We start from the raw sequence: 13293 nt of genomic DNA on the forward strand, positions 1-13293 counted from the left end.
GGATAACATCATTGTTTGTGCTTACACATGCACGGCGTGAGCGTGAGTCTGAGTGGGTTTGTGCGTCTTCGAGGGGTGTGTTGCAGTGGTTCACCACAGACACAGTCTTATGTCGTGTTCAACAAATATATCCCATCCCACTTCAGTGGCTTCTTTTGTCTGAGCTATCCCTACAGCTGTAACAAACTAAAACTGAGTAACACCACCAGCCAGGTCCCAAATGTGTCTGTTAAATAATGCTTCCATTACTTTTATCTATTTCAATCATTTATCCATTTTTTGCCTTTATCTCAGTACCTTTAACTGCATTATTTAAAGAGCTGAGAAGTTGTTTTAGCTCGATTTGATCCTTTTTAATAAAGCTTTTTATGCTTTTCACTTTTTTATTATAATCAGGTTTTTTAAAGTCACACTTCACACTTGAATTTTTTATTTGATATTTTATCGTTCACCTTTTATTTTATTTCCTACCTGTGATCTCGTCTACATCGGTTTATCTCTGTTTTGATATCTCCTGTTTGTTTAAGTGCTTATAAAGAAATTTGAATTACACTTGACTAACTATGACCAACCTGTTATCGACATTCACTGGTACTCTGTTCCAGCGTTACCTCTGACTAGACACGTACACATTTCTTAGTCAGATCAGTTTTCTTACACTAAATCGGTTCATAGTCAGCATCACACTTTTTGAGCAGTGAAACACATTCGAGTTCATCACTAAAAATCCTGTACCTGGTTGCATGCCTGTTTTTTCCCGTAACCTTTCGCAATCTTTCTTTCATCACACTCTCAAATCAAGACACAAAAAGCTGTGATATTGCACTGATTGAAGGATGGAAATGCCTCCGAAATTGATGCCAGACCAGGTTCCCTTTGATTCTATGTTTAGGCCTCATAGACTGCTGTCATATGACAGTAACTCAGTGCTGCTGATTTCTGAACAACATGCTGAGTTACCAAGTAGGTGATATTGGCATTTTGTCATGGATAGCCACCTGTTGTCCTTCCTCTAATCTATTCTCCTTCACATCTCTTCCTGCAGGGACAGTTTACACCAGCTGAATATAAGAATGATGAGCTAAATGACACTTTGTAATTGACATAAGTGGCAGTCTAATGCGTTGTCAATAAATGCCAATCACCTCACCCCATGTGAGGGCACTCAGTATGACTGAATAAATCTTAGAACTTAAACTGCACACTAAAGAAAGACTTACTAAGTCTCTCCTCATGTGGCTGCCAGACAACAGTGGTTTTGTCATTTAATTCCCCCGCGATTATCCCGTGCCGTGATTGTCAAAAGCTCAATACGAGATTGATTAGCTGTCCTTCACTGTGGGAAGTCCCTGGCTGCTAGTGATGCTAAACTGTTTTCTGAGCTTTGGCTTATGAATGCAAAACACATTTGAATGAAGACCGCCGGTGTCAGTCTGTGTTCAGTTGTTGTGTCGTGCAGAGTGTCTCATTAAAAAGCAAAGTTATTGGAGCACATAGCAATTAAACAGGATCAGCAAATCCTTTCAAAGCCTGGTAACTATAGTTATGGGTAATCCCTGGTGTACATCTGACCACTAAGTTAGCACCGCTGACTGCACTGAGGTTGATTGCGAAACAGGAAAGGATCGCATTAATTTGTTCTCGTGCTGCTTTCTAGTGTAGTTTTGTGCTTTATTTAACAATACACACGAGGTTACTTGCATTACATCAGTGGAGCCCAGACTTTACTGATGTAAAATAAGACTTTTATCTATTACTTACTGAGGAGAAATGTTTCTATGTATGTTCACTTGATGTTGAATAAGTGACACAAGCAGACAATGCGACAGTATAATGTATTGTCACCGGAATAGTAACAGCAACACACAAAACCTGAATTCAGGTCATCTGACTCACATTAAAGCCATATCTTTATAGGTACTTCATTTGACAGCATGTCCCATGATCACTATCTAGGACAAAGACTTATTCAAGAGGGGTTCATCTATCATGAATGCATAGTGTGTGTGTGTGTGTGTGTGTGTGTGCATTGCTCAGCGAGAGAGAGAGAGAGAGAGAGAAAGAGTGAATCTCTTTGCTATTCCAGCAAACTCTTTGACTGGTGTAGTAACAGGTATATACCAACAGAGGTCGCTCTTCTTTCTTGTCTACTCCACTTTTAATCTTCACTTTGGTTAAATGTGACCTTTTAAAAGCTGGTCTATGCATTTGCATAAATACACTTAATCAAACTCATCGCATCGTAACGGTGTTCTGTTGCGGCACTAAAAACGAGGTCATTTCATGACAAGACATTTGCTGCTGGCTGTTGGAGAGCTGAAGGCATACTAAACCTCAGCTTTCCCCATCATGGGTGAAAAAGCAAGTCTTATTTTGAAAAACAGAAGGTTTCATCAGAATAAATAATTAACCTTTCAAAATAAATCCTCATCTACACAATTATGACAACACAGGAGTGAGAAGAGAGTGTACATGTTCACAGATGATGCTTTGGGTTTGCAGTGATCAGAATCAGAATCAGTGATTTGACCAATATTGCATTGATAATGAACTGCTGATGCTTGTGTTATCATTCCAATATTGAAGTAATCTTTAAAGGTTTTTGTAAAATGGTTACATTAAGTCAAATTTATTTATTCTTTTACACAATTAAATGGTTGAGCCAAACTTCAGCATTTAACTATACATGTACAGTCCAGACATACTGTTACTTTTATATAAAAACTAAACAAATTACACATTACTATCTAAAAGAAACTTCATAAAACCGAGTTGTTAAAGTTCTTAATGTGTCTGAACGTCCAGTGTCCGGAGGCATCAGACATAATTTTACACAAGACATCTACTGACAGTATTGGACATTTTGCTTTAACATTCTCACCTTGCAAATGGTTAATGTGATTACTGTTTTAAATATAATGTGTAATTTGTATGCACACAAATTAGTTCAACCTCAAAAGTCTACCCAATAGCTTTCAACTTTAATTACACTACATGTTTTATTCTAATTATTTGAAATTAAATGAATAATATGTCCCACTTTGGTGCACATTTATTCTGTTTTTGGAGTACATTTCATGCACTGTATGCCCTTCTCTGTCGCTGTTTTTAAAATTGTTGGTGTTACAGCATCCAGAATCCTCAGAGGAGCTGGTGCTCCCTAGCAGCCCTGCTCTGACCCGATGGAGTGGAACAACACTTAATGAGAGACAAAGTCCCTGTTGCATTTTGTTTTATTCTTTTGCAGATCTTAAGCTCCCTCCGCTGTTCTTTCCACTGACTTTACACACCTGATCCCTGTGACCTGAATGCAACAAAGAGAGCTGTGCTTAGAGAGCTGAACTTAGCCCTATGTCTTTCACTGCTGCGAGCCCAACAAGGTCAGCTGAACAGTAATCAGCACCCAAATGCAGACCTGTGAATTTTTGCTTGAGCTGAACTACTCATCCTGACCCCGTTACTTAACAAATATTTAGATGTGACACAACAGTTGGTTTATTTATAACCTAACATTACATGAAAAATAGAAAATCTGTCAGTGATTAAAAGATTACTTATAAAACTATTACTGAGCAGTTGCTTTGAATCATGATATCACTGACAGACAGTCTGAGGTAACAACAAACTCAGAGCGTGACTACAATATGCCAAGGGTCAGATTTGTGGCAGCTTCCCCTTACAGCACACTCTTTTAGACACACATGCACAGTAGTACCCTCTCAAGTGGGCTTGAGGTAGTTATAGAGAGCACTGAGTCCTCCTTGTAGCACCTCCTGGATAGGTTTGAGAAGGGGGTTATGCACAATATGGAGTCCTTTATCGAGCGGGTGGCACGCAAGCCGCCTCAGCTTACTTAACAAGTACATTTCCACTGGTACGCTTTGCAGATCATTGAAGTCAACATTTAGGAGTTCTAAAGACTCCAGGAAGCACAGAGTCTTGGGCAATGTGTGTATGCTATTTCCTTCCACAATGAGGATTTTTAAATTAACCAGGTCCTGAATCTGGTCCGCAATGGTCTCCAGGCGGTTGCAGGCGAGATGGAGGAAGACCAGACCCTTCATGCTATAGACGCAGGTGGGAATGTGAGCGATGTGGTTGTGGCTGAGATTGAGTTTCGTGAGATTGCGCATGGCTGCCAAGCTGCTTGGCAGGCCTGTGATCTGATTATTGGCCAAACTGAGCACCTCCAGACAGGTACAGGAGCCCAGCTCCTCTGGTACCTCACTCAGGCGGTTGCGACAGGCGAAGAGCACACGCAGTTTTTTTAGAAGGCCAATCTCAGGTGGAAGGCGGGACAGGTTGTTCCCCCACAAGTTTAGAACCACCAGATTGTCAAGAGCACCCAGGGAAGAGGGCAAAGAGCGCAGGCAGTTCATTGACAAGTTTAGCTTCTGAAGGTCTTGGAGTTGCCATAGTTCAGTTGGTGTTTCATTTAGTCCTCGCATGGCTAGACTTAGGGTGCTGTAACCAAAATGCAGTCTAGTGTGTCTTCGGATCCTCCCAGCAGCCAAGGTCATGCTGGACTGGTCGTCTCTAATTGCACTCTGTCTCCGTTGGCTCACACTCATGTCATTCAACTCCTTGCTGGACAAAGTGCGGGACTGCTTCCCACCCATTGCTCTGTTGACTATAACTTATCAGAAGATGTTAGCATGCGATTAGCAAAATCACTTACTAAGAATACTGGCCTCTGATTGAACTCTGGAGTTCTTGAATGAGCCTCGCAGAACATCATCATTTGCACTATTACACTGTCTTGGTCTTGTAGAATTCCTGATGCATATTAGAAACTACACTGAATCCTGTCTAGGTTTTTCCTCACGAAGCTGAGTTACACGCCGCTGTAGCAGAGCACTCTTATGGTCCGAGCTTCCCATACCAACTGCCTCTCTGACTGGATTTCAGTCCCCAGCTGGTCCTGTCACTTCTTCCAGTCCACAGATAGCACACTGCTCCCCACCCACTTCAGGAGAGCAGGACTAGAGATAGGATTCTGTGTGTGATCAATCAGATGAGCTGAGTGCCATGATGTCATAACCTAACACCAGAAATATACCAGTGCTTACACACGCTGTAAAATGTTACATAACCATGTTTATTTTGTTAATATACTGTAAGCTACAGCTGTTATCTTCTGCAAGAATTTTTTATTTAAAATAAGTGAGATATTTGGCATACCATCGATCGCAATGTCCCCAAACATTTTTTTTTCTCTTGTGTTGGCCTCCGCACCTTTGTAAATGTTCCCCTGTTTCTTCTTAAACTTCTCAAACTGGCAGCTGCAAAAACACTGAGTCATCTTTCAATGAAGCAACAACTCTGTTATGTGCTGGTTTAATCTCAAGTGCAAAGGGACATGGAACATTCCAGCATGTTCCTAGAAATCTCTGCTGCTATTCAAAATCTCATTCATGTGGCCCCTGAGGAGGAGTCTATCATTTTATGCGAAAAAATATACTGTAGCACATTTCAATTTTTGAATTTGTCTTACCCCACAGCAACTTACACACCATGGTAAAAAGTTCCCAGTGTATTTTCCCTAAAGGGTTTGTCTTAGTTGCTTCCTAGCAGCCCTCTCTTAAACCTATTTGTTCCACTCAAACTTTAAAAATGTCAAACTAAAGTTCAAATATCATAATATCTCAGTTTTTATCTTGACTTCGACCTTGATGCCAGAATAGCTGCTTCATTTATTCAGGTGATTGTATACACTGTAAATGATCCATTAAGCACAAACCTATACTTACAGACAGGCGTTATACACTTAGGTCCATTTATTTTCCAGGGTAGTGACACATTTCACGCAATGCAACCAAGGATTAATGTTAAAGTTTGAAAATGATGATAGACTCTCAGCTTTAATTCAAGGGATTAAACAAAAACTTGCATTAACTAATGTGGAGTTATTACAGACATTACCAAAATATTAAATGAAATGCTAATTTCACACTCTGGTGACAGTGGCAGAGAAAAGGACATTAAAGAAACTGATGGACATTATGAACAATGCTGGGCATCCTCTGCACACGGCCATAAACAATCAGAAGAGTCTGTTCAGTGACAGGTTGCTTCTCCCCAAGACAAGAACTAACAGACTTAAAAACTCCTTTGTCCCACACGCCATCAAACTGTTTAACTCCTCTCTGGAGGGGAGAGGGAGGGGAAACAGGAGGACAAAGGAGGGGGGAACAACTAAGCTGTAGTGCCTCTTCACCTCACTGTACAATACCTTGTGCAATACTTTTTGTAAATAGTCAACAGTGCAATAGACTCAATACTTGAAATGTGCAATTCACTTGTATTTTTATTTTTTATTCCTATTTATTCTATTTATCCCCTTTGTATATTTTATTTATATTTGTCTCTGTATTTATATATGTGTGTGTGTGTGTGTGTATATATATATATATATATATATATATATATATATATATATATATATATATATATATATATATATATATATATAACAATTCTGTAACTGTAACTTCGGTCGTTGCTGTGCTTTTTGGAAGTCGAATTTCCCAGAGGAACCCACCCGAGGGATTAATAAAGTTCTATCTTATCTTATCTTATCTTAATTTTTAATACTTTGTCAGGATTTCTTAGCAGGCAGGTCCTAAAATCTGGTAACCTTGGATATCACCAAAGAATGCATTTTCTCATTTTTAATGCTTTCTATGCTTAAATAAGAGCTCTTTTAACTACATGTTGAGGGTTCGCAGCACAAACACAAATGTTACATTTGGCCAATCAGATGGGATTTTAATACTCAAGGCTAGTCAAGCTTTTTATCCTTGAGAAAACTAAATGAATAGGGCAACACTTTAGTTCTAGCTATACTGTTGGTTCCTCTGGCGGTTGCATCCATCCAACCTGCCATCCAGAGGCTGCAGTGTCACAGCTGCACAAAGCGTGATGTGTAGCCAAGTTTTGGACCAGATTAACTAGTGTGCCGATTGGTCCATCATCATATATTCCTTTGAAGCTCCTACATGGACACTCCAGTACTGGCTACAGTCCCTCAGTTTACTCACAATCTAAAACAAGTCATTTTAGCTCTTCTTCCTTTGAGCTAATGTTATTTCAGTTAGTTGCACCTCGCAAACAGAAGGCCTGAACAGAGGATAGGAGAGGCTGCTGTGCCTGAGATGAGTGTGCTCTCTTAAGCATCATACACATCCAAAATAGAAAATAGAACAGAAATAAGGAAAAAGTCTAATAGGTCTACCTTAAGTGCAAGTTCCAAATCTAAATAGTGTTTTACAGAAAGTAAATAAATACATACATGAGTAAGTAAGCGACTTCAGTTGTGGGCATCTCATGGATTAACAGGGCTATGTAGTAAAACACACCAACGGGAAGACAAATTATGTAGCTTTGCTGATTGCTACATGACATAAATTTAGCATGAAAGCGTTTTTCTTGTAAACGACTGATAAAAAATGAGCGAAGCTTGCCAGAAACAGTTGGAGAACCGCTGCTTTAGGCACGTTGTTAGCAATAGGAGTGCCCTTGTTTTATTTATTTTCAGCGCTTTGGCTTTATTTTTAATAAAAGCTTGTTTATATTGCAGCCCATGGGTTGAAATCACACAGTCAGACAGACATGCATATTCCAACTGAAAGTCTTTAGCTGGATGGTTTGCACACAGGGTGGTGCTGGTGTTTTAACGCTATATTTGTCTGTCATGCATTTACATATAAAGTAAATTTTAATGAAAATGATTTGGAAACCATAAAAATTTGCAAGCATGTCTGTAGTTTAACATGTATAGTTTTATTATCATTATAGTTACTATACCAGCATGCTGTTCTTGATGTTTCACAGGATACATCCCAGTGAGTTTAATTAAGTCTTGAAAGTATATTTCCTTAAACATTTACTAAATGTTGTCTGCTCTTTATGAATGCTATACAGCAAATGACATCTTGTCATGTTGTATAATCTATTTTAAACAATATATAACGTGAACCATAAAGATGTTGTATAAATGTTATGGGGGAAATATGAACTCGCTTTCCTTGACAGCCTTAAAGAGTCTGACCAGGACTTACAGCGGCCTTAGTCATCATTCTCCTCCCAGTCCAGTAATCAAAGTACCAGGATGACAGTTAGCAGTGATATCCTGCTCTGGGGACTCGGTGGCTCTGCTCTGAGCATGGCTACATCAGCACTTATGAATGACAGGTTGAACCATCTGTTTGCTGAATTGGACAACAGAGCTGTTGAGGTGCATTGGCCATTCAGGCAGCTGCTTGTGCAGCATGTCTCATCTTGGCAATTTTTCTTCCTTTTTTTCGTTTTGGTAAATTCTAATACCCCCACATCACAGAAACTTTTGTAGAAACTGGCTGACTGGTAGATTTCTTGTGTGTGTGTGTGCTTGCAACAAAAAACAAAGTCTTTATATAGCCCCGTTTTTGTCTTTTTAAGGCAATCTGCAGTGCTGATCTTGTGTATATGTGTGCCACGGCTAATTTCACACACAGCAGGATCGCTATATCCTGCCATCCTCTATTTACATGAAAAATGATACCTCAGCTGTAACTGTCAGACCATTGCCCCCCCCCCATGTGCAAACGCATCCCCGGAGTGGCAACACCGGGCTCAGAACACATGCTGTCAAATATGCAGAAAGACCTTGGCTTCATATGCATATCCCTCATTATGGGTTAACTGTGTCATCTCAATACCTGAATAAAGCCAACACGGATGGACAGATGGAGGAAGGAGATGGGACTGAAGCGAGATAGGTAGGTTGATGGATGGATGGACAGAGGGAATAATGGTTGTGTCTCTGACAGAGATGTCATCGTGACATACCTCTCTCTAACACACTGTAGCCTAACACTCTGTCATAATCATGTGTGGCATGAATCTTCATTAGATGTTCCTTTTCTCCATCCCGTGCATGTTTTCTTCGAAATGAATTGTCCTTTCTACACCAGAGGAACAGATGTGTGGAAACAGCTTGAGATTTAGATTACAAGAAAATGGGATTTACCATTCCTCCTGCATTCACACAACACCTTAATACAGAGTCCCATTAGCGCCAAATGAGGATGAGTTATTCACTCAGCGAACAGTTACACCCTCCAGTCCTCAAGGCGACAAAAATGATCTCATTTGAGAAAGCTCATCTGGTTATGTGGCACAATAATGACTCTGGATGAGCTACCTTTAGAGACTCTAGTTCAAGATATATACTATTATTACTTGTTCATTATTGTGGAAGCTTCTGGCGATGACAGATGATATATGGTTTCACTGCCACAGAACCTGCTGTAGGTGTTTCTCCCCTGTTAAAATGTAAGAACACACCAAGACCCGAGGCTCTTTAGAGCCCATATTGCAGACACATTACTCCTCGAAGCTAGCACTCCTCCTGAAGTATATGCTCGCTCTTAAGACAGAATACAAGACAAGATCAGATCTGAGAGACAAGAAATATGCATTTCGCAAGCCCTTTGACTATTACGGTCAAAATTAGCACCACGAAATGGGAGAAAGCACCCGAGCAGGGCTGCACGGTGTGCCACCTGAGCTGATAATCGTCTATTATTCAGCAGGTGCAGATGTGAATATTCACACCACTGGACACTTTCCACCACTTTCCCATTTGTGCACGTGCATGTTTTCCTCCCTCAGCTAATGGAGTCTGTGGATGTGGCTGTGTATTTTTCTAAAAAATTGAGGATATGTCACACATTTGAATTGCCATCTGGAAATTGGCTGCAACACCGCTCTGCCTGAACCTCCAGGTGACACAAAGGATCTACTAAGCAATGCAAATTAGTAGGGAGGAAATTTGAGGGAGTGTCCAACAAGTCTGCTCGGAGGCTGTGTACGAGGCCAAGAACATTTCATTTAAATGTTACAAATGTTCATTTATTTACCAGATTGGACACGCTGACGTTGCCCCTGGCTTGTTGTGCAAAATGTCAGCATGGAAATAAAAGTGTTGTTATCATATTCAAGCATACTGAAAAAATACTGGCGTTAAAACACAAATTCACAAACACTCTGCGTCTTTTTAGAATATTTTTCACTTCCTTATCAACTCTAAGTGAAACACCTCTAGTGTGTATCTTGTAATCTGCTAATCTCTCACCTCAGGCCACATGCCAGGCATCTGTAGTTAGATATGTAGTGAAGCAGCCAGATTCATCTTGAGATAAACTGGGACAACATGATGAATAGATAATAAAGGCACCCATGGGAAAGCACTATCCGGGTTAACTCCACTGCGTAAAGATACCATTTGTAATGATGGCTGGAATCAACGGGGAAGCAGAGTGAGCAAAGCTAACTGGGCTCCTGAGTGACCAAATCAGTCGTGACTTTGCTGATACAGCAGATGGGGTGTACAAACCAATTGTAGCCTTGACAACAACAAGTGGGGTGATGAAGTACCGCCGAGCATCCTATCTGGGTCTCACCTGCTCATTGCTATAGGCTACTGGATGCTAAACGAGAACAGCTGTACAGTCAATGCAGTTCTGCACAAATCACAGAGAGATAAACTTTTAAGGCTTTTTTGAAGTACAGGTTTTGACCTGGTCACAAACTTCATGCTCAAGAGAAATGTGGGAAATGATGATCAACAATTTATAGTCGAACTGGATTTTAAGTTTTGGGTAAGGTCCTAATAGGATTTCTAGTAAAACTTAAACATTATGGCCAGGCTTGCTGCTCTGATCCTGGTACTGCTTCCCGATTTCCCCTTCATCTTATTTCCTTCCCTTCACTCCACTCTCGCCAGATTGCTCAGCTCTCTGTTTGAGGTTTTCCTGTTCAGCTGTGCACCAGCTCACCTCGCTCCAGCTCACCAAACCAACTGACTGTGGATTAATCCTATCTGTCCCACTCGCCAATCGTCTCCAGCTACCCAGTGGCCATCAGCCACTTGCCTTGCTCCAGCACCCCAGCCTCAGCCTCTACCTCTGGCTGAGCTCCTCCAGCCCCCATCACTCTACAACACCAGATGGCGAGTCAAAACTTCCTGCCTGCCACATCACATGCTGTTCATTTATTACTATAAATCTCCTTCAAATTTGCTCTTAACTCAGTTTCTTACATCCTGCTTTTGGATGTTCCAACCCAATATTATTCATAAAATAACATAAGAGGTCACGCTGAATAATCTAACATCCACATTAACAAGGCATTAAAATGCAAAGAGACATTTACAACAAGAACAAATGTCAGAGCTATGTCCTTGGAAATTGTTGTTTAACAATAAAATTAAATTAAAGAAAAGAATTGAAGTTAATGGGCTGAGTTTGCTCAGGTACTGCCAAGGCAAAGTCTGAATCAGTTAGTGTTACTATAATATCTGTTTTGGAACACATCTGATACAGTCTGGGAGGGAAATGCAGGATGTAGCTAACACATTTCAGATTTTTAATTGGGTTTAAACCAACTGTCGGCTGATATTGGCAGTGATTTGGTGCAGTTTATTTGTTTTATCAGTGCTTTTTGCTGAAAAGCTGCCTGCTACATCTAAAACAAATGAGTCTGAACCATCTGCTGGAGCAACTCTTTGCATATATATATTTCAACTATTGCATTTTTTTAAAAGATGCTGATCATAGCAACTTTAGGATGATTCTAGCTATTTTTATTTTATCTCAGTTTTCATCATGTGCAAAAGAAATGACAAAAAGTTCAGTTGGCAGTGATCATCGGGCTGATCCTGAAGTCACGGTGACAGCAAGTGTAGCGCATGTTTGAGTTAAAAGAGCAATTTAGCCGTTCAGCAGAAGGACAATAAAATAGGGGAAATGTCACTGCCAGCTAGAATAAACCATCTATTGTGTGTGGTTGTGTGTCAGGTGTTATAGAGAAACTCATATTGGAATTTTTGTTTTGACTGCAAGTGACAGAAGTTTCAGGGCTGATGATTTTTCTGTTCACGCCACCAGAACTTGAAACAATAGGATCTGACAGGCTCTGTTCTAGAAATTAGGATGCTTGCCAGACCATCACTGCCAGCAAGCCATAAATGTTTCATGTGGTGCTGATATGGTAATCATTGGACCCCTACAATGACACCTTGTGAGAGTTGGATAACGATGGCTGTCTTTCAGGCCTGTGTGACTCTGGACTCAGTCCAACAGCTGAGGCACAGCCTGAAGTGGGAATCTGTCTGCTAAAAAAGCCGAGCTGGATCCAATAGGTGGATAAAAATGTCAATAAGATGAACAATATGAAGGTGCACCAGGTGTCCTTTAGGCATCGCACAGCTATGGACTATTGCAGAGATATGCCGTACAAATACATTCCTCTTACTTAAATATGCATTCCGTTTCATGAGGTTTGCGAGAGGGTCCAGGTGCCCAGTGGTGGCACAGACCCAGCTGGAGGATGTGGCTGACTAGTGCTCAGGCTGGCATACTAACAGAGCCAGGGGTGCTTTTCACAGCGAGTTGAAAGAGGCTGGCGCTGAAGCCACGAACCCAGGATTCATAAACGCGAGCTCCAGCTGCATGCCCACTACCTCCCATATAGATAAAGAAATTAGAGACTAGAAGTTAAAAAGCATTTTTTTTAAACCACACCCAAGACTGGACTTGAATACTGGTCTTGTGACATTACCTGTCACATGCAGCAGATGCACGTTGATCACATCTTCCTGCTGATGTGAGCACGACCTGTGTGATACAATTTGCTGGTGTGAAGAAAAAAAAGAAACTTCGATGGGACGGAGCAATAAAAAGGGCAACATTTCTAAAACAGCTCAATGTATTATTTGTCTGAGCTTCGTGTAAGCCTTTTATTAAAGTGAAACAATCATGTCAGACACCTGTTGTTCTTGCAGGGGGTATTTATTGTTGGTCTATGTCAGCACACTGAAATCCCTGGATAGACCATGGCTGTATTAACAGTATGACCTATTTTTGGTCATCATAATTTCCTGAGCATGTGTGTGTGCGCGTGTTTGAGTGGGAGAGGCAGAGAAAGTGACAGTGTTCGTGTGTATGAGTGGGCATTTGTGTGTCCAGTGATTGCATGCACCATATTTTCTGACACCCAATGTCATGCAGAACAAATCGCCTATTGCTGACACCAGTGATTTCTTGTCTCTACTGCTGAGAAGTGTGTGTGTGGAGGCAAAACAGTTGGGTCTTACTGACGGGGAGTTGGACATTTCTGTGATTAAGTAGTAATGGTCCAGGACGTGACAGGGAAACTGGGGATTTCCTCGGTCACAGGGCAATAAGAACTGCACAGCTTGGGCCTGCGTGCTGCTATTTTTGGGAGTGTATATAATTATTTCAAGAGTTC

The 13293-nt window shown here is 40.8% G+C and overlaps 1 protein-coding gene across 1 annotated transcript; it reads right to left on the reverse strand.

The window, feature by feature from the left end:
- Nucleotides 1-3660: 3660 nt before the first annotated feature.
- On the reverse strand, nt 3661-4808 carry LOC309694392 (uncharacterized protein). The gene has a single exon (XM_082514462.1). It carries the CDS (start codon nt 4617-4619, stop codon nt 3720-3722), a length of 900 nt encoding a protein of 299 aa, XP_082370588.1. The 5' UTR covers nt 4620-4808; the 3' UTR covers nt 3661-3719.
- Nucleotides 4809-13293: the final 8485 nt, after the last annotated feature.

Source organism: Aulonocara stuartgranti (assembly GCF_965226115.1).
Source record: "Aulonocara stuartgranti genome assembly, chromosome: 18".
Classification (NCBI taxonomy): Eukaryota; Metazoa; Chordata; class Actinopteri; order Cichliformes; family Cichlidae; genus Aulonocara; species Aulonocara stuartgranti.